The sequence below is a fragment of the Bicyclus anynana genome, chromosome 4 (genome assembly GCF_947172395.1).
Source record: "Bicyclus anynana chromosome 4, ilBicAnyn1.1, whole genome shotgun sequence".
In the NCBI taxonomy this organism is placed as follows: Eukaryota; Metazoa; Arthropoda; class Insecta; order Lepidoptera; family Nymphalidae; genus Bicyclus; species Bicyclus anynana.
In genome coordinates, this window is record NC_069086.1 from 11,800,303 (window position 1) to 11,826,034 (window position 25,732).

The 25,732-nt window shown below is 34.3% G+C and overlaps 1 protein-coding gene across 10 annotated transcripts in view; it reads left to right on the top strand.

The window, feature by feature from the left end:
* Nucleotides 1-25,732, top strand: part of LOC112046593 (protein sickie) — a 292,815-nt gene that overhangs the window by 185,526 nt on the left and 81,557 nt on the right. For 5 of the 10 annotated variants that reach the window (XM_052881318.1, XM_052881314.1, XM_052881316.1 and 2 more), the window contains exons 4-6: nt 7,509-7,612; nt 14,472-14,571; nt 15,123-16,868. In XM_052881318.1, coding sequence (XP_052737278.1) covers nt 7,509-7,612; nt 14,472-14,571; nt 15,123-16,868 — 1,950 coding nt within the window. Of the gene's footprint in view, nt 1-2,922; nt 3,200-7,508; nt 7,613-14,471; nt 14,572-15,122; nt 16,869-18,006; nt 18,531-25,732 lie in introns of those variants that run through there. The other 5 variants (XM_024083280.2, XM_052881319.1, XM_052881320.1 and 2 more) reach the window with 5 other exon arrangements.

Consider the following 25,732-nt stretch of genomic DNA (forward strand, 5'->3'; position numbering starts at 1 on the left):
TCATGCGACGTTTAATCGCTCTAGGGTTGCCAACTTTTTTTACAAGATATAAAGAACATACTGGTCTATGAAGATTATTAAACAGTATTTTAGAAAAACGAACATTTTCTTTTGAAAAATTCCATTCCATCAGTATTTTCTTATGACGTTGTCCGTTCAACTATCGTCAGTAAACCGACTTTACAGATAACCGATTTTTTGTTCACTTCTACTTTTCACTAACTACAATTTAACTTTTGCAGCAATTTCAAGCAGAATTGTTTGTTTCTATTGACTACTAGATATGAAGAAAACTACTAGATATGAAAAATTCTCGCTCCGCGGAAAGCCATGTTATTCGCGCTTTCATAGACTATATTTTATTCCTGTATTCCCTCGGGAACGGAAACTACGCGAGTGAATCTGCATGGCATATGCCTGTCTATTAAAAGTTGCATTCAATGCATATCCAATACCGAACACGGTTGAGTGAACAGTTCGGTCACAAAAGCCGGCTAATAATTTTGATAATGCACTTAAACCGAGGCTGTTCACTTCCATTACCCGACAGTTCGTAATTTTGCATAATAAATGCAAACTGAATATCGTCTACTTTGCGATCTAGGCTCATAATATCATTGCATTGTATGTAACACACACTATCAGTATAAAGTTTATAATAGATTAAGCGATCTTAATATAAATGCTGACACTGACTTGAAGTAAGTATAACGCTGACATGGCTTTTAATTTTAATTTCGAAAAATTATTAAATTTAAGATCTTAAACCAATAAAAGTAACCACTCAACTTAGCGAGCTACTAAGGCTATTTTTGAAACAAAATGTTGAAAGGTGAAATATAAAATTTTTTCTTTATAAATATAAATTTACTTAATGATAAGATATGATAAATAGAGGAAGGTAAAGACCTACCAACCGAACCGAACAGACCTTCAGTTTCATAGTTTTACATAAGAAATTGATAACAAGTCTAGAGTAAGACTTGTTATCAATGGCTTTAATGGTCCAAGTATATATATGTGTATGTTAGTACGATCTAATTGGTCGTGATTTGGATATATTTTTTGATTCTACCAAATGGCGCTGAAAAGGTGAATGAACCATAAGCTCTCCGCGTCACCGTAATTAAACCTTTTTCTGTGCCCTAACGTCTTCGAATGGAGACAATAACATTATGTGCTGGTAATCGTTCAGTCCCCTCGTACGGCGGCTATTAGCTCAATTGTTGATTGTTATAGCGCGGTGTTTGACGGCGTTTGACTTTTGACAATGACAGTAAAGATTAATTTAAATATAGACCAATTATGCCCCCTCTCACGAAAGCCAGAACGTTGGCTAACATGTTTTTCACGTTGGCCAATGTTGTGACGAATGTTGTGCTTGATACTCGATATATGATGGTTAAGGTATCCAAAAGGCCAACGTGTTGATCTGCATATTGGCCAACGAGTTGGCCTCTTCACGTAAGCCATCTATAAATTCTTTGCAACAATTGACATCTACAAAGCTATTCTCCAATGGAATCGAATTTTCTTTTGATAGATATCGTTAATTCTGATATTTAATACAAATGCATTGCCCCGCGGTTTCAATCACGTTAAATTATCGCATACTTAGCTTATTGTTACATTAGCTCTACAGTCTTTCTCAATTGAGCTATCCAACACTGAACTATTTTTCAATAGAACTACTGGTTTCTAAATTTGCACGGTCAATCTAACAATTATTAATCCAAGCTAACAAACTACAGCTTTAATAATATTAATATGGATTAGGTACTGAAAGATACCGCAAGATAGTGTACCTACTATACCATTGATAGATACAAAACGATTGTATGGGCGTGTCACGAGATCATAAACTTGTTCCTTGTATAATTCGACCCTCTGTACTCAACTACCTACTCTTAGTATTACTATTGATGTATTGTTATTCCAAGTGTGCCTGTTACGTCACAGAACCATCGATCTGACCTTTGATATTCCAGCAACGCCTGAATCGATGGTGAACGATGGCATTTGTGGGGTTCGGCTGACGTTGGAATATCTTCTAAATAGTGTGTCAAATATTTAAGCTATTTGCTACAAACCATCGGCTATAAGTTCGTTAATACCATGAACTGTTTCTCCCCTTGCACATTTGAAACGATCTATGTGATACCTCATGTATTCTGTAGTGACGCATAAAAAGTTACTAATATTTTCTTTACATTTAGAAAGTTAATTAAGTGAAGTAAGGAAACTTACTTTAAATTAAATCAAGTGACATATTTCTTACCCAGCTGTATTTTATACAATGTGATGTGAATTGCGATACTAAAACAAATTTTTAATATCAGAGTAAAATGAATAAAATCGATAACAAATTACATAGATACAATAGTTCTCACCTTTAATAAATTATGTAGGAACTTTAGTAAAAGTAGACCTTGTTCAAGTACCTACTGGTAAAATCTAGGTCGACTTTACGTAGATAGGTACTTGGTGAATAGCGCTAGGCTAGTTATTGGGTCACTGGGTTTTGTATTTTAGCCTGAAATCAATCGGGAAAAATTCTAGAAAAAAAAACGCTTTGCCACGAGGAGTCTTCACTAATTGATGTCGATTTAAAAAGTTTATTTTGTTGTTTGGTATTAAATAAAAAGAAAATTTATTCTTTCAATCGGGAAAAAATCTAGAAAAAAAAAACGCTTTGCCACGAGGAGTCTTCACTAATTGATGTAGATTTCAAAGGTTTATTTTGTTTGGTATTAAGTAAAAAGGAATTTTTTTGTTTTACAACGCTTACGTTCTTGATAGGTCTCGGACCTTTTAGTGAATAACTACTAGGCTTGTACCAGAAGGTTCTAGTCATCCCATTATTATGAAACAAAATTCCACTAAATAAAATATGCAAGTGCCTATAATATATGCTTACATTAGGTGTACATTTACCATGGCTTACCAATCACCATAGAAAAAATGTGGAACACACATATTTTAGAGAATTAAAACAAACATCAAAACCATGGCAGATTTAAGTAAATTTGCAACTGAACTTATAAAGTGTTTAATGAAAATGTGAAGTTAAATACGTGTGACAGTAAAATAGAAATAATAAATCAACCATGGGTAACACGAATTCGGGACAAGGCCATCACCGGCAGAACAGCAAAAGCAGAAAGTCTCGAAGTTTACCAACATCACCAGAAGTCAGAAGGTAAGTCAAAAAAACTAAGGCAACATAGGTAAACCAGAAGCACTTACATGGTGGTTAAATACTTGTTTTAAGTGATTAAATTAGTATAATAGTAATTGGAAGAATAATATAAAACATTCTATTTCACATCCCTGTAGAAACCTTTATCTATAATAACAGTGTTAGCTTTTAAACGGTTAGGTAGTAACCGTTTGTTTGTTTGTATTGTCTTTACGAATCCCATTTACCAAATAGTTAAGAATAGACAATTTTAAGTTCCTACTTATAAAGTATTGATTGTTTATTTTATTTTTGTATCAAGCATACTAAAAGACGATTTAGTTAAAATTTAATCGCGAGTTTATCGAAAATGGGATCAATCTGGTTTATTTGGTTACTTGAGTTTGCGTGTTGAGGGGAGCTGTGCAGGTTAATTACTGTAAGTGGTTTCATTGGAGAAATTGCGGTATAGGTTAAAATTATTTTAAGTTTTAATATCTAATAAAATAACTTTCATACTAAAATTGATGTTAAAGATCCATTAAACTTTAGCATTGAAAACATCACCTCTTTAACCTGCTCTTTACTACACGGTTAGACACGGTTAATCCCTGGAATGCTAAAACATTCGTCTCTTAAAGTAATTATAAGACAAAAAAAGAAAATGAACTCTTTATTACACTGTGAATACTGTGTATTAATTGAATTTGGACTTACCTTTGTTTAAAGTTATGAATAAGCCAAACGCGATAACTCAATATGTTTACTCAAACGCATCAATTATTACGAGCGCCTAAATGAAAACTCCTTCAAAGAGAAACCAATAAGCAAATAATATCCCAACGAAAACATATCCACCTCATTCCGTGACCAAGAGCGCTTTGTTAAGTCTCAACAACATCGGAGTGAAAATAGGAACCTAGTTCACTTAGCTCAGCATTCTAAAAATATCCAAGCCTGATTTAAGTCACAGTTCGTCGATCTTTACGAAGCATATCATCAATATCGTAAAAGAGAAATAATCTTTGATCTGACGTGTTCCTTTATGGTATGTAGTACAGGCTGAACAATGAACTTTACTTTTCCTTTTATAGTTTTGAATTTAATTTAGCCGTAATGTCTGAGAACAATTACTTACCTATCTTCTTGATGATCATTAAGTTACCTTTTGTATCAAATTGATAATGTGTTTTTTGTCGATCTAAATATTTCTGGTAAATTTGGACCTATTTCTGTAACGTTAGCTTTTTTTTAAAGGATAGTTAACGCTATTATTCTGTTTTTTTATGTTATCTATAGTTAAAGTGGATAAATTATCTAAGGCCTGTGTAATTTCATTGTTGACATGATTTTTTATCGTCAAAAGTTCTTTACATGCTCTTATAAGGTTTTTAAATTGTTATGATTTTTATGTTACCACTGGCTGCGTGTTTTAGTAACTTTAAGATTTTTAACCGATTGTCTGTGCTTTTATATTTTTTTATTTTTCTTTGGATTGTTCTATGTACGAGTAATAATACTACAATAGTGCCCATGTGCATTTTTCTCGATTAACGTTTATGTTTTACTCGTAATGTGATTCAAATACTGGTTTGATGTTGTCGATGAAATGCTTTAGTAGGTACCTACCTTGAATTTTGCTAATAAAGTATTCTAAAGTAGGTAGGTAAAGTAGGTAGGTTTAATATATTCTACAAAGTCATAAAGTTTTAATGTAATAATAACTACTAAAATTTCAGTACTAAATTAATTTCTATCTATCTACGTATATTAAAGTAGAGAGTTGCATTTAATTTCGCCGCCGCCATTGTGATATGACAATGTCATTTTCGAGCGGCTCTCGGAAATTGCACTCACGCGTGACCCCTTTGAAATTGGTATTCCAAAATGAAAATACAGTGTTTATTCAGTTCACTTGCATACAGTGTAAGTGCATCTACACTACATTGTACCATAAGCTGTATTTAGTTCACCTACATACAGTATACCTATACCTATATATTTCATACATATATATTTGAACTACCGGACACCTGTGACTCCGTCCGTTAGACCTCCTCAATCTGACCCTCTCGCAAAATCCGTTCTTAGGTGATATAGACGAAGTATAAACCACTTCCCTGCCAAATTTCAACTTTATACGTTAAGCAGTTTTTTGAGATTTCGTGATGAGTCCGTGAGACCTGTCGCTTTTAAAAAATGTTAAGTTAAACAATATTATTACTCAATTAAAAGTATACCTAAGTATCACTTATTTTCTAAACAAGTATTGGGTTGGACGACAGCCTATTGTTCATTGTAAACTTTTCCTGGCTTGAGGACCTTAAGTGTTTAGGCAACATTCTTTATGAAAGCTCCCATGCGGCTTCTAATTTTACGTTATATTTCAATCAATTTACACAAAATCTTCACAAACTATATACCAAAACCTTCCCCAAAAGTCTATCTATCTGTTAGTGAAAAGCGCATGTAAATATTTAAATCTGTAAGATAGTCTTTGGCTACCAATTATCGTAGATGTAGACAATGACTTGTATGATAATCATCTTTTTCGTCAGCAAGTAATACATTTTTAACGTTTTCAATCAAAAGTGTATATTGTAGTGATAAGCTTTCATTCAATAAGTCATTTATTATAATAATCCATTGAGTTCGAAGCGTGACAGACTCAATTTCCGTCGAACCGCCCCGGAAGGCCGCGGCACGCGCGATACCGTTGCTGGACTTTAACGAAATCGTGGACTAATTCTAACTTCTGCTGTTGAATATTGATATCGACTGTCTTTTGTTCACCGACACGTACTTGTAAATCTTCTATCTATAAACATTCAGTCAATTGTAGTTATGGATATTTAAGTCAACCCCTGATGACAAGACTTTGATGATGAAAATATTTTTTTTTGGTATTGTTTAAAAATGTTATTAATATTAATGTTATTTGCAACATCTTGAATGTTAAAAACTAAGAACCCTTAATTTATGTATTACTCTGCTAAAGAAAGATATATCTAGCTAGCTAGGCATAGAGTAACAATCACTGGTGCACTCTGAAGAACGAAAAATACCTGCATTCTTCCATAGACTAGAGTCTAGACAGCAGGGCCTGGATTAATTTAGGTACCGTCTACCCATTTAATAGATTTGGATTAAGATATTATATTGTGGTATAGAACGTTTAAAACTTTTATTCATAAGTAGTGACCAAAAACTAAAATTTAGCCTGTATTTTTACTGTAATTTCAAATTATAAAAAAGTAAAAAAACTATCTAAATTATTTTATAGAAACAACTAAGCCGCGCCATCTTGTAGCTAGTAGCGACACTACGTAGAGAACTGCGCGAGCGCAAGCGCCATGTCTGACATAGTGTCAAATACAAAGATATACATTGTGAAATTGCTAGAAAATTTGAATGTTTGCCATAAAATCAAAAATTTAATTGAAATTGAATTGAATGTTTTTGCGTTTAAATTTCAACTGAACTGAAAAAAATTAAATTTCTACTGCGTTTTATGATTTTTATATTTTATTAGATGCTGCATTTTTAATTTCAGCACTACAACAGATTAAAGAATAATAGGCAGATTGAGCGTACGGAGCACGGCAGGGGTGCAGTCATTCCAAATACAATTCAAAAACAAATACATTTTAGAGTCAGTACGACACGAAGCGATCAGTAACGATCAGTAATTTTCAATATTATTCAAGAAAAATTGCATCTTATGTTTTTAAAAACTGCTCACAAAAACTAAAAAAAAATAAGATGGAGTATTTTTTATAAGTAATTATTGAAATAATATTCTTTTATGATATAAATTTACGTAATTGTTCTCAGTGTTAAATCTTGAAATACAAATTATGAAAAAAGTTTGTTTATGCGGAGTCGCGTGACGTTTGTTTTTTTTATAGGTTTTACCGGCCTCACCGCGTTACTTGTATAGACTCATTCTGTATCATTCTTTATTCTGTGATAATACATTGAACTACATAGCAAGTTGATTCAAATAACTATAAATAATAATTATTTTAATTAACTTGCTACTTTGTAATCCAAACTTTTTAAAAGTTTCTTGTGAAATTAATTGTAGAAGCTTTTAGCTAATATGATTAAGGTACCGTTTCTGAACTTGTAAATAATTTTGATTTACGAATTGTACTTTTTTGTAAACGAAAACCGATGAAGCGTCTGAAATAGCTTAAAAACGTCTATAATGTTTATGGCCCCGACACACGGCGAAAATATAATAATTAGAATATTTATCATACTGTAGGTATATTCTTATAAATCACCAGGGTTAAAAGTAAACTAAGGAGGTGTAATTTGTTCACAGACAGGTGTCGGTGCTACAGACGTCGATACCTTTGCCGGCGTCGGCCGCGGCGGTACGCAGAGCGCCTCCGGACAAAAGACCGCTACCTGCTACCCCAGTGCATGGTAAGAATATTTTTTATTGTTGGTCTGTACTAAGCCTGTTCGGATCATAAGGTCGTGGGTTCAAGACCCTAGGCGCCCGGTTATCAAATATTGGGTATTACTACCGAGAAAGTGGATATCATTAGTTAGCTATGGTTTAACTACCTTGTGTCTCCGAGTACTAGAGTCAAACATTTCCCTTAAGCCTGACAACACGCATAGTTGCAGTGTAATCAGCATAAAGTCCTAAACCCCTCTCCTTCATGGAGAGTGACTCAGTCCCACATTGGGATCATTAAAATAAGATGGTGATGAAAACCAGTTGGTCGGATTTGTCTACTACAAGACATGCTCGTACTTAGTACTGGTAGAAGAACAAGATGACGAACTTTTAGCTTTTATGACAAAGAATGAGGAAAAAATAACAAAAAACCTAAACCAACGGCTCCATACTACAGAGCAGAGCTTCCTTGAAAGAGACGCAGCTGTTTCCACCGTTTCATAATCTACCTATTAGTATGAATCAAATAGATGATAGATAGTTAATATTTATTGTACACACAAGATGAGTTTTAAAGTACTTAACAAAGAAAACAGAAAACCAAAGTGAAATGCGAAGGTGGTCTTATCTAATATTACGAGTATTAAAGAGGTAAAGTACCTAAGTGGTGTGTAGAGGGTAATATCTGGACCTACTTAACCGATTCTGAAAAGTTTTCTACCACTAGAAAGCCACGTTATTTGCGAGTGTCATGGGCTATATTTTACCACCGTATTCTCATGATAACGAGAACTACGCGGGTGAAACCGCAGGGCGTCGGCTAGACGCAATTATACTTTAACATTGAGCTTGTTTGGGTAGTTCGACAACAGAAGCCCGCAGATACTAATACAACATGATTCACAAAGCTCGATACGTGCCGTGACAAATGGGGCTTAGGCACAAACGGACTTGCAAATAGTGCTTGTAGACACGTGTAATATTATCAAACGTACACACACACAGCTGTGCAATGTTTATATACATTCCCCTTTGTCTATTGTTTGGGATTTCAGCTCGAAAATATTCAATTTATAAATTCTTGAATGGAAGTATGCAGACAAAGGCCAAAGCTGTGGAAGCTGCTGTATGAGATAGTTGACGCTTCAATACGTGACAACGTATAAAAGCAAATAATATATTATAATTACGTGAACATTTTTGACGTCAAATTATGGCAACTTTATATCACGAGAACCTATTAGCTAGAACTATAAAAGACATTTTTAAAAGTTAAACCAGTTTAAGTTTCACCAGTCTACATTCCTACTACAGGTCAGGAATAAAAAATAATCTAGAATGAGTGTTTACAAGCAGCGTGGTGAAGCCGGTGAAACCCATAAAAACCGAAACGTCACGTGTTTTCTTAAAATCCTTATATACAAACTTTTTCCATAATATCAATTTCAAAATTTAACACTTACTATAATTGCCAATAAAAAAAATACTGTATCTTTTTCTTTAGTTTTTGTAAACGTTTTTTAAAATATTTATTTACAGTTTTAAAAAACCATAAGATTGATATTGAAAATTACTGATGCGACGCTTCGTGTCGTACTGACTCGAGAATGTATTAGTTTTTGAATTTTGTATTTGAAACGGCTACGACACTGTCGTGTTTCGTGCGCTCTATCTGCCTATTATTCTTAATCTATGGTTTCTATCTAAAAATTAGTACGGAACTCTTGATGGTAGGTAGAGTATGACACGCACTAAAGAAATAAAATTTGACGGCATCCGTGGCGCAGTGGTACGCGCGGTGGATTTACAAGACTGAGGCCCTGGGTTCGATCCCCGGTTGGGCCGATTGAGGTTTTCTTAATTGGTCCAGGTCTGGCTGGTAAGAGGCTTCGGCCGTGGCTAGTTACCACCCTACCGACAAAAACATACCGCCAAATTTAGCGTTCCGGTACGATGTCGTGTAGAAACCGAAAGGGGTATGGATTTTTTATCCTCCTCCTAACAAGTTAGCCCGCACCATCACTTACCATCAGGTGAAATTGTAGTCAAGGGCTAACTTGTGAAGAATTAAAAAAAAAACGGTCAACGCAACCGAACAAATAAAACTCATCGTAATCTAGACTTCAATTTATTAGTCGCAGGATAGCACTCAGGAGATCACTCAAATTGGAAACGCGGATCGAGAACAACATACCTAAAGCTTTATTCACTTTTCCGCTTATCCAGATAAGTGGAGAACATCATCCATTTATCGCCGGCTGTAAATGTAGCGGTGAATCGGCCAATAAATCCGGAGACAAGTTTTGTTGATACCGTTCAAACTTTCAGCTGTTATAGCTGTAGACTCACGAGCATAAAACTCAGACTGTATTCTTTATTTTAAAAGTAGCTTTTATGAAAAGCTATGAGGAAGTTTGTTTAATATCCCTCCTTTTTTATGTTTAAATAACGAACTGACTTTATGTTTTGCGATCAAAATGTAGACTATTAATACAAAACTTAGAGGCTTAGCCTATACATATTATTTCGATCTACTGAATATTGAATGAAATAGAATGAATATATTCGCCTTGGTCTATAAAACTGATTTTTTTTTATTTTATACAAGTTAGCCCTTGACACTACAATCTCACCTGGTGGTAAGTGATGATGTAGTATAAGATGAAAGCGGGCTAACTTGTTAGCAGAATGAAAATCCACACATCTTTCGCTTTCTATACGACATCGTACCGGAGCGCTAAATAGTTTGGCGGTACGTCTTTGCCGGTAGGGTGGTAACTAGCCACGGCCGAAGCCTCAGCCAGCCATATTTTCACCTACAGGGCTAGGTCTCCCTCCTTACAGGAGAGAAGATATGGACTTTATGCCCACCAGCTGTTCTAATGCGGATTAGCACTTAGCATAGGGTGATTTTATTTGACTCTTTAACGATCACCATCAAATCTTATTACAATCTATAATGACTGAAAAAGACGGCCTATCGTGGTAGCACCCTTTGTGAACCAAGAACTTCTTAACTTCGGGTTAAGAATTTAACTAAAAAATTTTGAAAGATATAGAAAAGTTGAGTATTTCATGGCCTGACCCAGGTTTTGAACAGCAAGGACTAAACGCATCATAATGGAATTTGGCACACAGATGGATTGTATGACTATAATCTATTGACTATAAAGGTACCTTTTATCCCAAAATTTCCGAAAAACGGAATCTACCAACCTAGGTGAAACTGCGAGACAAGTAAGTATTAATAATTTAAACGTTAGATTGTTGACTATGTCACGAAAGCTATAACACGTAGTGTTTTTGGTAAAACTTTCACGTACAATCTAATCATTAAAATAAATTGACACTTGTAAATTGAGTTATGATTAAAGACACTTGTTATGAAAATCACGATTCGAATGACAATAATCTTAAGATTCGTTTAGCGTTCTGACGACCGTGTGTTAACGCTTCAGTAGGCAGATGCAGTCAGTTAATGTGCACTACTCGAAGCGGGCACTCTTCTAGTGATCAATTTGAAAATCGAACTTTTTAGCGGAAATTAAAAGTACCCGTCATATACGTGTTTGTTATCGTGGTGCTCTTGAAATTAAAAAAAAAGTGGTTTACCTTGAATTTGAAGTAAGTTTTGCTATCAATTGTTTGAACATCAAAGTTTGTCTTTTTTGACACAAAACAAAGAACAAGAAGGTGGAAAAAGAAGGTTTGTGGTGTTTACCATAACTTTAATACTCGCGTTACGCACTAATACTAAAACATTTTTTGTTTTTTAAGTTCGGAAGATTTGAGGATAAACTTCGTTCTGAAAATCATATTAATTTGTTCCTTGATGATCCAGATAAGCTTATTGTGAGTTATTTTTAGACATAAAGAGGCATGTGTGGATAATAACGCCTGTGTATTAAATATCTTGAGCGCTTACGGCTAAATTGAGATGCTTATTGAGTGTTAATACTTGAGAGATAAGTACTTCTGTGAAGTAATGTTATTATAAATATTGCTTCTGATTAATTTGTATTCAAATTAAGCTATTTCTAAGTATTCATTTTCGAATTTAACGATGATGAGAAATATTTTATAACAAAATAATCTTTTGAACTTTTTTCATACCTTATCATCAATATATTGTTGATAAAGTTTTGGATACCGTACTAAGTAAAGAAAAATAAAACACAAAACCCAAATTGTTCATTTTGTGTAGACGTACTAATTGTCAGTCCAAATTTGGATTAGTAAATAATAATAATAATTCACTTATGAAGATTTATGAAGATTCAATAAACAATCAAGTCAAAGTTAACGCGGCAATGGCTAATGAAACCAATTTTCAAAAAAAAAATTCACAGTTGTAATATAGGGCATTAAGTTCAAGATGACCTGCGATGATTCAACGCTTTCTCCAGACAAATTCCTTACTCATTAACAATTATTACTCACAAGATTAGTATCATATTTCCTTAATGCTACGGACAACTTAAAAAATAAATTCAATTTTAGATCTTTATTATTATTCTTTTTCTTATTATTATATTAGTCACGGTAAGTGATGATGCAGTCTAAGGTGGAAGCGGGCTAACTTTTTAGGAGGAGGATGAAAATCCACACCCCTTTTCTACACGGCATCGTACCGTAACGCTAAATCGATTGGCGGTACGTCTTTGCCGGTAGGGTGGTAACTAGCCACGGCCGAAGCCTCCCACCAGCCAAAACAATCTTTCATAACAATAGGTATTCTACTTTTATAGATATTTTGTATACTAACATATGACAAACTGTATAAAATATTTAGATAATGAAAACGAGACATTTATTTTGATTAAACACTTAAACTACTATTTATTATATTTATTTATTTAACTATTTTGACTAAACACATATACTATAGCAAGTAATAAGAGATCTCTCATAATAAAACATTGATTGTAAAATAATAACTTATCTTATATTATTGCAAATGTAAATTGCTTTGTTTTTTACACTTTCATGTTCTACTCAGACGGTTAACATAAGTTTCTGCATATAAGTAAGGTATTTTACAGCCAGATAATTTACTTTCCCGAAGGATAGATTTATTACCAAAATTACGCTAATAGAAATAATGTTGGCAAAAACAAATAATTGTAGAAATCTCAAATATAGTTAGGTGTTAGATAATATTCAGTAATGATAGATAAAGATTATAAAGAAATTCGAAAGGAATTAAAAGGAATGATATTGGAGCTATATGACCCCCCTGGTCATATAGCTCCAATTTCAATATTAAGGTAAGAAAGTCAAAAAAAATATAAATTAAAAAAAATCTGAATAAATAGGTTATTCCTCATCCTAGAATCTAAATTATTTGATACTAATAAAGTATGTATTCCTTGAAAAGTTCTTTCTTGACGTAGCTATAGAGGACACTAGATTGTTAGTATAGAGAATGCTAGCTGATAGGTAAGATAGGTCACCAATGATATTAAAGTGATGGATTGGCGAATAAAGAACGGATCTCTTCATTGAGATCGTTTCGACGATGGACTTCCTCCTGCAAACCGTATTCGTATAAGTAAGCATATTGCACAAGTAGTGAGATAGTTCAGAAATATCTTTTGTTATTCTAAAATTAACCTTACGTTTAAGACTTTATAGTTTAAATTTAGTGTTCATTAGTAAATATTTAAGCTCTGAATCATTTCTTTTACTCATATGATTGCGGTGTTATGTTGTAAATAGTTCTCATTTATACTGATCATAATAATTATTGCTGCTTATTTTGTTTGTAATTTCTTAGAAGTAATTTGTCTTATCTGGTCCAATTTTAAGAAGCTATCTGTGCTGTATAGTGAAGATCAAGGTTAACAAAATACAAATAATCTAACATGTACGTACTTTGTTAAACTTGTTATCAATACATATAAATAAAATTAAAGTGTCTGTCTGTTTTAAAAATAACTGTCTTTTCATGTTCTTAAACTCGTAGCTAAAAACATAACCAAACTTTTTAAAATTTTTGACTTGTCCGGTCTTATCCTGTCTGTGGAACGACTGTACCGATTTTAACGGAATTTTCACTGGAAGATAGAAGAGTTTATGGAGCACTATATAAGATACTTTTCATTCCGAAAAAATACATGGTTCCCGCGGGATTTTTGAAAAACAGAATTTCACGCGTATGGAGTCGCTAGCGTCCGCTAGCAAGATATAAGTATCGAGTAGTCTCTTGTCCTAATATATAAATGCTAAATCATCATGAAATCTCGAAAAACGCTTGAATCCCGAAATAAAATTAAAATGTATAAAGCTGATATTTGGCAGGGAGGTAGTTTATAGTTAGTAGGTATCCACTAAGAACGGGTTTTGCGATAAAGCCGGATTAAGGTCTAAGGGCAGACGAAGTCGCGGGCGTCCGCTTGTATAATATAATCAACGTTATAAATATCACAAAGGTACACTGGCAATAATGGCAATCAATAACAAAATAATTTATGGTGCGACCGCATTGTTTTACGAATGTACCATATTGAGGGTTGTTGTGTGAACCGTGTTCATATTGCATGACGTCAATTATTATTACTTTTTCGACACTGTACAGATCAATATGTACAACCAATTTTACAAGGTCCTCTACAGTCAGCTGACGCTCGCGTTATTTTATAAATTGTAAAGGGGCAAAGAGGGTACTGGGGTTCAGAATAATTGGTGACGATAACGTACTGAACTTTTTCTGTGACTTAGTATGTAGAGACCGCAGTGAGGGCCACCCGTGTTGTATTGAAAATATTTGACCACACTTATCTTTAGAGCACACAGGGTAATGATAAATATTATTTAAGTTGTGATAACCTGTAACAGATATAACGTTCAATTTAAAATTTATTTTTCTATTGTTTCCAGGAGGCAAAAGCGGTCTTTCAGCAAGTTCTAGTCGATCTACAAGTCCACTTGGTCAGGGAGCCATCAGTTTTATACCACGAGCGCCAAACTCATCATCTGGGTTCGAATATTTTCTTATTTAAACATCTTGTGAATCAGAATTAAATTGAAAAAATAATACTTAATTACAATTAAGAAACTTTAGCTAACTAGTGGGCATGGTTTGTAGTATAGCTTTACTAATAGCTGGTGGGAGGCTTCGGCCGTGGCTAGTTACCACCCTACCGGCAAAGACGTACCGCCAAGCGATTTAGTGTTGTGTCGTGTAGAAACTAAAAGGGGTGTGGGTTTTCATCCTCCTCCTAACAAGTTAGCCCGCTTCCATTTTAGATTGCATCACTTACCATCAGGTGAGTTTGTAGTCAAGGGCTAACTTGAAAAGAATAAAGCTATACAAAACATACTCACGTGGAATGGTGGCAAGAATATTAAGCTGCATTTCCGCATTAGATAGTCCGTCTGATCCGGTTGACAAAAAATAAGGCAGCGGTTCTGTCATCAGTCGAGGAATAGTTGCGATGAAATTATTAAACTATCTTTAATACTTCCAAATTCCAAAAATTACTAGTGAGTATTGAGAAATATTTATTGAATTCGTTATTTTTGTTTCAGGTCACGACCCAATTCGTCGTTACTTGCACCTGGTAGTAAAATACCTTCCACCTTAACACAAACTCAACAAAACACTCAAAATACCAACAGCCAGAATGGCACGCCAACTAAACAGTCCATGTTAGATAAATTAAAATTATTTAATAAAGATAAAATAAGTAGTGAGAAACAAAGTAGCAAAAGTACAGTAGTATCAAAACGCACCAGTTCCTCTAGTGGTTTCTCATCTGCAAAAAGTGAGAGATCTGATTCCAGTTTAAGCTTAAATGAGTCTGCAAATGCTACAAACACTCATATCAAATCTTCTAATTTAATAGGTCCTAAAAGTATAAGACAACAAAATGACCCCTCATCAAAAGATAAAACAAGTAAGAATGTAAAAACTAAATTAGTTAATTCAAAAGTAGTTAAAGAATCTTCCACAAATGCTAGTAAATCTAATGCTAAATCGAATAGCAATGAAAAATCAAGAAATAGTCCAAAATTACCCGCTCGGGATACGAAGCTATCCACACCTAAATCTGTCAGTAACACAAAATTAAATCAAATCGATGATCATTGCAGAAATTCCAAATCGAAAATAGAGTCGAAAATGGTGAAAGTTTCGGGAAACCAAATGAAATTTAGCGATCAGCGATTAGAAAATAGCATGGACTATAAGACTTATGAAAATACAAAGAATCAGTCTAATCAATTGCAGTCTCCTTCCCCTTCAAACGGGCCGTCTCTACCATTACAAAATCATACCGGAATTCCCAAGCCAACTGCCGCAGTAAAGGGAACTTCGAAGATATCTAAGGAAGAGAGACATAATATTTTACATAAAAGTACAAATAGTCAATTAAGCCCCATACAAAGCAATTCTAGTTTAAACTCTACAAATAATGTTCTTCCGTTCTCAAGGGAACAATCTAATTTGAATAAAGAAGTTTCACAGAAACAAACGCTAGCAGTTTCCCCGATGCCTGTTAGTAATTCAGGAAATCAAAACCCTACTTCTCAAATGTCAGAAAGTTCTCATTCAAATTCAACTCACAGTACGACGGGGCAACAATCGAATTCTAGTGACGGCAGTGTTATATATCGACCATCAAGTGAATCAGGGTCAGAAATATCAAAAAGTAGTAATTTGGCAACTAACAGAAGACTGGATATGAACACAACGTACATCAACGATGTTATTAATGAGGCAGAGATATCAGAAAAAGAGGCAGCTCAAAAGAGAATGCTGGATAAACCTAGTCCTAGGCCAATATTTGAACTAAATAAAACATTAACTGAGTATGACAAAAGCGACAGTAGTTCAAGCACCCCCACACACTGTCGGGAGAATTCTCTAGGAGATGATGAGAATCCACTAATGAATGTATTGCCTATGAGGCCGTTACTCCGAGGGTACAATAGTCATTTAACTTTGCCAATGCGAACTTCTGGCTTAGCGCAAAAAAACATTCCAGGATATCCGCATCATGCAAACACAGTCAAAGCTAATTTCGGCCGGGAAAACATGGGTTTGCGTGATCGTATAAATTACGGTCCCGGTTTTTCTAACCCCGATTACTGTGACCTTGAAGTCGCCTCTGGCTATATGTCAGATGGCGATTGTCTCAGAAGAATAAATGTAAACGAAATGGATTGTGGACGAAATAATGATATAATGGATGGATACATGTCTGAAGGTGGTGCTTCACTGTATGGACGAAGAATCAACTACCAGCAACCATCGCAGTTTCAGCTTGATGACAGGTGAGTCCTATTTTATCTGTTATCTAGCTATGTCTCCATAAAATAAAATATTTTAACCGATTTAAGAAAAAGGAGGTTATCAATTCGTCGGAATCTTTTTTTGAATGGCAAAAATCAATGGCAAAGAGATGAATGAATGACATTCAAAGAACAAACTCTTAAAAAGAAAACTTTCCGCTTAAAATAAATATTATAGATTTCACTTGGTATTTATTATATTTATGCAAAGTATTGGATCAATATAAATACGTTATTTAAAACTTTGTATCCCACACTCCACAAGTGGTCGGCACACCCTCTCTAGGTATATCTTTAGATATACGAGTATCATGCTTTGATGCATACACCGTGGTTCGTGTGCAAACTTTACTCCTAAAAATATTTACCAAGTTTCATATAATATACGTAGTTGTATGATAATAATTAAAATTTATATAGGTACATTTTTTCATAATTATATTAATACTATTCGTGTTAAATCAGGACTATCGAAGCTTCTATTTACAATCAGGAAGTCATTTAAAATCAAAAGCTTGTGAAACAGACACAAAACAATTGGTCTAATTTCACAAAGTTGCGGTATTGTGTGGACTGTTTGTTAGTATTAGAGCAGCGGTGGTGTACCGTCGATCTGGCAGCGAGGACTCGTATGGCTATGGCGCACTCACACTGTCGCATCGCTGGGGAGAGGGCGAGGTGGCCAAAATCGATACTCCTCACACCGCCCCTCACCCCGCGACTACTTACCACGCCTCGACCCTAACCACCCACAACAGTAACGCACCATTCGGGACCTTAACGAACACGGCATAAAATCCTACTTCCTACGCGAGAAACAACATCTGAACAATTCGAAGTGTTTAGACATCCAATCCGACTAAGTACAATTTATTCATTTTTAAAAATTACAAGTGTAGGTTTTGAAGTAAACGATGCTATCAAAGTTCTTATCAAAGTTCCAATTAATGACAGCGTCAGATAAGTGGACGATAACAATGGTATCGGTTTAAGTGATTATGTAAATGGGCAAGGATCTTTTGTGCGGCTCTGCCGGTCCGGTAGCAGCGGCGGGCAGGGCGGGCGGCACTCGGCGCCGCGCACTTCGGGCGTGCGGGCGCGCCGTACCGCCCGCGCTTCGGTACGCACGTGACAAACTTTCCCGATTTCCTCTACGGAAAATGTAAATCTGTTACCGGCATCGATCGTTCCGCCGCCAGACGCACGCTCCAACTCGCCGATCACAGCTGGCGCCGTTGATCTGGACCGCGCTTAACAAAGACTTGACGGGAAAAGATTGCGCCCCTCGCGAATCCCTCGAAGTCGAACGTTTGCCCGTTTGGGATACCTCGTCGGTGATACTGACTCACTGTAGGTGGTGACCATATGTGCTGTGCCTTGTGTCATATGATTGAGCGGGAAACTTTGGAAACAATTAGTTTGCTAGATTTTTACTTAAAGCTGTAACAATAATTTTGCGAACGTTAGTGATAGGATCAGTGTTGCCTTGCTACGTGTCTTCGCTTTGCTGTAGACGTTAATATATACAACGGTGCTTAATGTTTTTACTCTAGGTGTAGTTTCATAAACATTTTGTATTAAAGCGAAAAGTAAACAGTGTACTGAATATAATACCTCTGGTTGAAAATGATAACGACGTAATTGGTAAGAGTCAGTTGTATCTTGTATAATATTAGTTATAACTATATTTTTGTATACACATGAGGCAATATCAGGCATCTGGACTGTTGCGAAGCCAATGCCTTGTGACATGTGGTCACCAGTCTTCAACTACTTGGCTAAATATGTCAAGAACCTTATAATAACTACTCGTGTTCTATCTACTTGATTCATTATTGCTTTTAATTAATATCCAGTAGGTTATTTAGTTGGATGTTCGTTGGAAAATAAATTTCTTACTTGATGCTTTACATCATTACATTTTAGTATGAAATGTATTTTCCAAGCCAATCGGTTTTGATATAAGGTTATTAGTTCGGCATCTGCAGTGTTATGGGTTGGATGGAGCGGAAATCCCTTTCTCATATCGGATTCTTGTTTATGGTTATGTGCAATGCTTTTATTTGGTTCTATGTCTACTTTTTTCAAATTAAACGAGTTGAAGATTTAATTTCGATATATGTATTCGATTTTGCTTTTATTGGATTTTCCGAATTTCCAGAAAGCATTAAAGGTTTTTCTAAACAAACTACATTTTATTTTAATACAGCGCATTTAATGGCTTTTAATATTTTTAAAAATATTGACCTAAATTTTATTTATTTTCCAATTTTCTCATGTTGTTGATTGCAACTATTAGAGTACATTCTTATCAATAACAAGAGTGCTATTTATGTCAATGCGAACAATTTTACTATTTTTTATTATTTATATTTAAATTAGTATTTATATATTTACCTTACTTAGTCAAATAAAATTAACTGGTCGAATTAAGTAGGCACGTTTTGTGTTGCATGTCCAAAGAAAACAATGCCTCCTAAACAAGGTCGGCTGTAACGATTAAATAAAAATGGTTCCCCAAGCATGAGCTATTAAAATTTTACTTGTGTGTGTAATGTAAGAGTTGGGGTTCGCCAAGAGTGAATCATAAATTCGATTGTTTGGTTCAAGTGCTCGGTCTGCCTTATGCTCACGAAAACGGCAAAATATTTGCTTAGTTCAGAACCTTTGTTTGTTGTGGTAACAGAAATGAATGTGGAATAATTATTTTACGTAGCATCAAGTTTATTATTGTAGTGTTAGTTATATTTGTAACAAGTTTTCTCTTGTTTTTTCTCTCCCTATCAGAAGATAATATAGATATATCTATATCTTCGATTTAAGTATATTCTTTAGAATCTTTAAATTTAATAATGTAACTAGCTGACCCCATAATTTGCGCATAACTTGAAAATCTCATAAAAAATTATCATTTATTTCCTCAAAATTGGACTAAAACAAAAAAAAACCAGACATTTAAATCAATCGAAGCGTTTTCCTAATTTCAGCTAGACCAACACCATCAATAACGAAAATTCATTTTCATATAAGACTAGCCGCGACTCCGTTCACGTGATATTGTATTGCACAAATTATGTGAGAATCACAGATTTTTCATGAAAACAGCCTTTATATTAGGTAAGTATAATCTAACGCCATTAAAAACTTCATCTTAATCGTTTCAGTGGTTGCGACTTGAATGTATAACGTGCAAACTTCGCCATTATAATATTAGTGATAGTAATATAATCCATGTCCATTGATTAAAGTACAGAAGCCTTTATTACGCTAAAAATACACGAAATATGGTGAACTACACCATCGTACATTGATCGAATCATACGGTTAATTTAGGAATCGATAAATTACTTAGTGTATACGGCCTCTTATGATTGTTAAGCTAGGCTTGGACGGCTTTATACAATACTTTGTTTACCATAAATGTATTTTGAATTGACGGAAGCTCTACAAGTGGAAACATTATTTCTATAAGCATATTAATTCTATAAATAATGTAAGCTGGCGCATTGAATGGCATGTCTATATTGGTATTCGATGATACATTGTCTCTGAGATGTCATCATAATTAATAAGTTAGTGTTGCATTGGTTATCAGTAACAGGTCCTTGATTCAAAAAGTTCTTTCGTTTATTTTATTTTTAAGCTATTGCATAGCTTTTATCGCGGGAAAACGAATGTAAAAATTTCGTAACGAAAATAAACCTAACACCCAAGACGTGCATCAAGTTAACATAATTTCGACCTTATCATATCGACTCAACTGGACAAGTAGTGTGAAAGTAAGGGACAAAACTTATTATTTTTTTAAAAGAAAAAGAAATACTGCTTAATTTACCTATACAAAATTAATTTCTTAAAAAAATTAAATTGTATAAGTTGATAAACAATCCTATGCAATAGCTTTACCGCCTCAGTCCCCGACTGCCACACGTATTTTTTTTATTTATCAATTGGCTCAGGCTTCCTCTGGATTCGGTTAAGACCACTGAAACGGTAAAGGCGTTCATCGAAGTGCTTTTGCCTTACGATAATACCTATTATAACATGTAAAAACGAAATGCGCTATTGTCTTGAACTTTATCGTTAAATTGTCGTTTGATAAACCTAAAAAATAAAATATAAGGGATACTCTAGCGAACCCTGGAAAAACAGAAAGTTTTACATCCGAGTATCAAATAACGTACTATATAGAAGGGTTTGAAGTTTTTTAAATACCGTACACAGTGTACAGCACCCATACATGATACTCCCCTTTTTTAATGAGGACCTTGTACATACCTATATTTGCGGAAGCCCGCAACTTCAGCCGCAACTTCGTCCGCAATAAAATAATATAAAGTTTCGGTTTGACCTTTTCTGATATTTTCAATTATATCATATTATCGTCATAATTCAACTGACTTACATTGTGTCAAATTGTATACATAAAATGACTATCCACTGTTGAAAACCTTATGAAAATCCAATCCAGTAATAGTGGAAATTCAGTAATTTATCGCGAACATACAGTCGCCGAAAGAGTAGGTTTATAATATTTGTAGTTACTGAATAGTTGTAAAATGAAAAAAAAAATCCTACTAATATTATAAACGCGAAAGTTTGGATGTTTGTAACACTATAACGCCGCAACTACTGAATCGATTTGGTTGAAATTTAAAACGTAGGTAGATTATACCCTAGATTAACTCGTATACCTACTACTTTTATCCCGAAAGCGAAAAATTGCTGGTTATGATAGTATGAAAGTTTGTTACTCTTTCACGTCGTGACTACTAAAATAGCCTGGATTACCATGTAGGCTATTTTTTATCCCAAAAATTACATATCTATTTTTCGCGGGTTACACTGCAGGGCGCAGCTAGTACAATACTATAGTTTTGCCACATTCATTTATTTTTGTGTTATTTCATGTGCACAGCTGATAAATGACTATGAAAAAAGTCCCGCAAATATTATATTTCACGAAAAAACTCGGTCAAATAACCTACCTATGAAAATTTCCATAATAAAACGTTGAAATCTGTGAAAGCGTAATAAATATCCGGTGTAGAATAGCGTCACAGCTTTTGTCCGTCTGAAATATTAATGAAAAACTCCACGCCTCTGTTGGACAGAAAAATTGTTATATCCAGCTACTATTTTTCGTAATTACAATAAAAGAAAGTGTTCATATTTTTATGACATGACGGCCTTCGTGGCGCAGTGGTATGCGCGGTGGATTAGAAGACGGAGGTCCTGGTTTCCCCAGCTGGGCAAATTGAAGTTTTCTTCATTGGTCCAGGTCTGGCTGATGGGAAGCCTCCTTGGTAGAGTGGTACTCTACCGACAAAGACGTACCTACCGCCAAGCTCATCATCCACCTTCTAACAAGATTGCCCGCTTCTATCTTTGATTGCATCATCACTTACGATCAGTTGAGATTTTAGTCAAAGGCTAACTTGTAACGAATGTTCAGAAAAAGGCAAGAAAATTTTAGTGATAATTTTAGTACAACACTAATAGAGGTAGTCCTCTATTAAGCATAGTGTTAAATATGTTATTTTAATGACAAAATATACAGTGACTTTTAACTGATTGAATTATTGAGTCTTGAGACTAAAACTATAAAACGGCTTACCGGGTTTTGTTGTTTTATTTTTATCTATGTGAATTTTAAATATTATTTAGTCGAATTTAGTCAAATTAATGTATCATTAGCTGTACCTTTACCTGTTTAGTTAAATAAAATGCTGATTCCCAACTATAGTACTAATTTTAAAGCTAGTCGATAAGGATGAATTCTAATTGAATGCACTAGACGGGGTCCGTCTGGTTTTAAGCTGAAAGTCGGCAGACACCGACTGAAACTTGTAGATAACTAACTAACTTTCCAATTCAAGTGAGATAATTATAGACTTTTAGATACAGTCAGTTTTAGAACAGAACGTTTTCAATAAAGCAATTCATCAGTTGTGGTAATTGCGACAAATCTAATAGTAAACGGTATTGTATAACAAAATATCCGAAAATAATTAACGACTTCATTTGCACAGCATTCATTAATAATAGTACCTTGGTTTTCTTTCCCTCGTGGTCGCATAAATCAAAAAGTATATTTTTGGCATCACAATCGGTAATTTATATCGGAATAATTAATTTAAATGTGTAATTGTTCAAATATAGTATATGTAGGTATCTAAATTAAGTAGATAGGTGTACACAATATAGATTATAGGTACCTACTTGCCGATATATTTTGAATATTTTAAAATTTCATAGAGATCAATCAATGCTACTGCGAGTTTATAACTAGGTATGTATTAAATATATCTCAAAGCTTAATTTCTGATTCGATCATACGTAGATTACGTATGATTGAATCAAAAACTAAGATTATTAGCAGAGCAAAGTCACCGGCTTAGTTCAATACGTCGCAAATCTGAATCATACTAAATAGAACCCAAAATCTGTGAAACTGACAAACATTTAAGTCACAAGACCATGGAAGCCATTCCATCCTGTCTAGGAAGTTGTCCACTAAAAACTTGGTGATAAGACTGTGAAAGACGAATAATTGATTTTAAGCAGGAAGAACTTATAGAAGGCTGATCAATGTCTTTTAGTGAAAATTGATGCAAATGAGGAAATTTTTGTCATATTTCCTTAAATATATGTATATTAAAAATAATGCATATTAAACGAGTGCGATACCCGTTGAAATTGTGCTCAGCTATGTAAAGCGTCGACTTCGAGCCATTGATAACGCAATAAAAATATCTGAGACGTCTTAACCGGGAAAAATGGGGAACTCGCTACGAAATAATGAGTTGTTCAGTTCACATAATGAGCGAAGGGAACTACGAGTTCCTTTCAGATCTGTCATCATTAGTAAGGGCTGCAGGCGTCGAGTTTTCATTAAGACGCGGAAATTTTCGAAATGACAAAGCATTCGTATGCTAGGGTCGGATACACTTTACGCACTTCGTGATTATTGCGTCGGTTAAATTGCTGAAACTGTGATGTTAAGTCAGGTGTAGTAAATTATACGAACCTACCAGCTTGTGTGTGAAAATTGCTTGAAAATCTTGTCGTAGATTTGGAGAATGGCTAGATTAGAACAAGCCGATTATAAGTATTATTAGGCGGTCTGTGATTATTGCGTCGGTTAAATCGCTGACTACACCTGACCAGTATGTTAAGTCAGGTGTAGTAAATTATACGAACCTGCCAGTTTGTATGTGAAAATTGCTTGAAAATCTTGTCGTACATTTGGAGAATAGCTAGATTAGAACAGACCGAATAATATTATTGTAAAAGGCTCTGTGATTATTGCGTCGGTTAAATTGCTGAAACAGTGATGTTAAACCAGCTATATGAAATTACTAGTTTATGTGTAAAATTGTTTGAAAATCTAGCCGGCCTAGCGAGATTCGAAAAGACCTTATAAAAGTATTGCTTGGAAGAGATCCATGTTTAATTTTTGTGACAAACGATATTATCTGTGTAATTTACCTAAATTGATTCAACAGTATTTGTGTTAGTATGAAAGAAATATCTAACTTTCACATGACATTTATAGAGTAGTAGGTAATACTCACAAACAAAAGTAAGTCTACCTGGTATTTTTTGATTCGGAAAGCAGAAAAAAACACAACAGTTGATGGTTTTGAAAAATTAAAGTTGTACAATTTATAATTTAAAATTAAGATAATGTTATCCCGTATTGTGTGCAGAATATAGAGAAGAAGATGTAACCGGGGAATTTTGTTGTATTATTTGGATTAAATAATTTTTGTAGATACTTACAACTACAAGTACTGGAAAACACGGGACACGTTTCATTCCATTACAAATAATATAAACGGTTTTAACTGAAGTCCTTACTCAGTTTTCTAAAGATCGGCGTAGAATGAATAGTTATCCCTATTCTGTGGTATCTATTCAAATCCTCTTCAATCTTGTGGCTCCTGGAGTCTGCTCCAAAGACTGAATTAGTGTAGGTACTGTACCTATCTTTCTTTGTATACATTGAAATTGCAACATCTCAATGATAGTATTTGTACGAAACTCTGTGAATGCAAATCTATATTAAATAAGCTACGTTTGGTTTTTAAAAAAAACAAAAAGCTATATTTGGGATTGCAATTTTGAAAGCTAATTAAGCTTTCAAAATTACAATCCCAAATATCTATAATTCCCAAATTCCCAAATAGAAAAACTAATCACTATCCCGTCCAAAGTGCCGTCAAGTGAAAAGTTTAAGCCCGCAATCGCACGAGAGTTTTTTTAACGGACGTAAAAAAAGCGCTCGAAAAAAAAATCGTGTTTTAAAAACGCTGTCGTGTGAACATAATAGGTTAGGTTCCTATTATGCTGCTATTATGCATGTTACCTTGACAATGCATTTGTTATATCTGAACGTAAATAAAAGTAAATAGAGTTAAGAAAATAAAAGTCAAAATACACTGAACCTACCTATAAAAATAAAAAAAAAATCCGTTCTTAAAATTTTAATCAATATACATATACCTACTGCTACTACTCGTAATATATTAAAAATCTTACAAAATGTTTAGGTAACCTGGTTCAACAAAATACAAATAATACCTATCTTAAATCACGTAGTTCAAACAATTATCTTTTTATCAATATCCTATCATGAAAACTAAATACCTACTTACGGCATTCGGATAAGTGTCAATCGGAATAAAATATGTTTTCCGGATAATTTTCCTACAAAACAGCGTTTGAACTTTTGGTTAGAAAGGGCAAGTCCTATTAGAGTAACTAGATATTTCTAGGGGCTTAGAATAAATCGGCTTACGTCAGTAAAACTTGCTTTTAAGTACGGACGTCGGACGAACAGT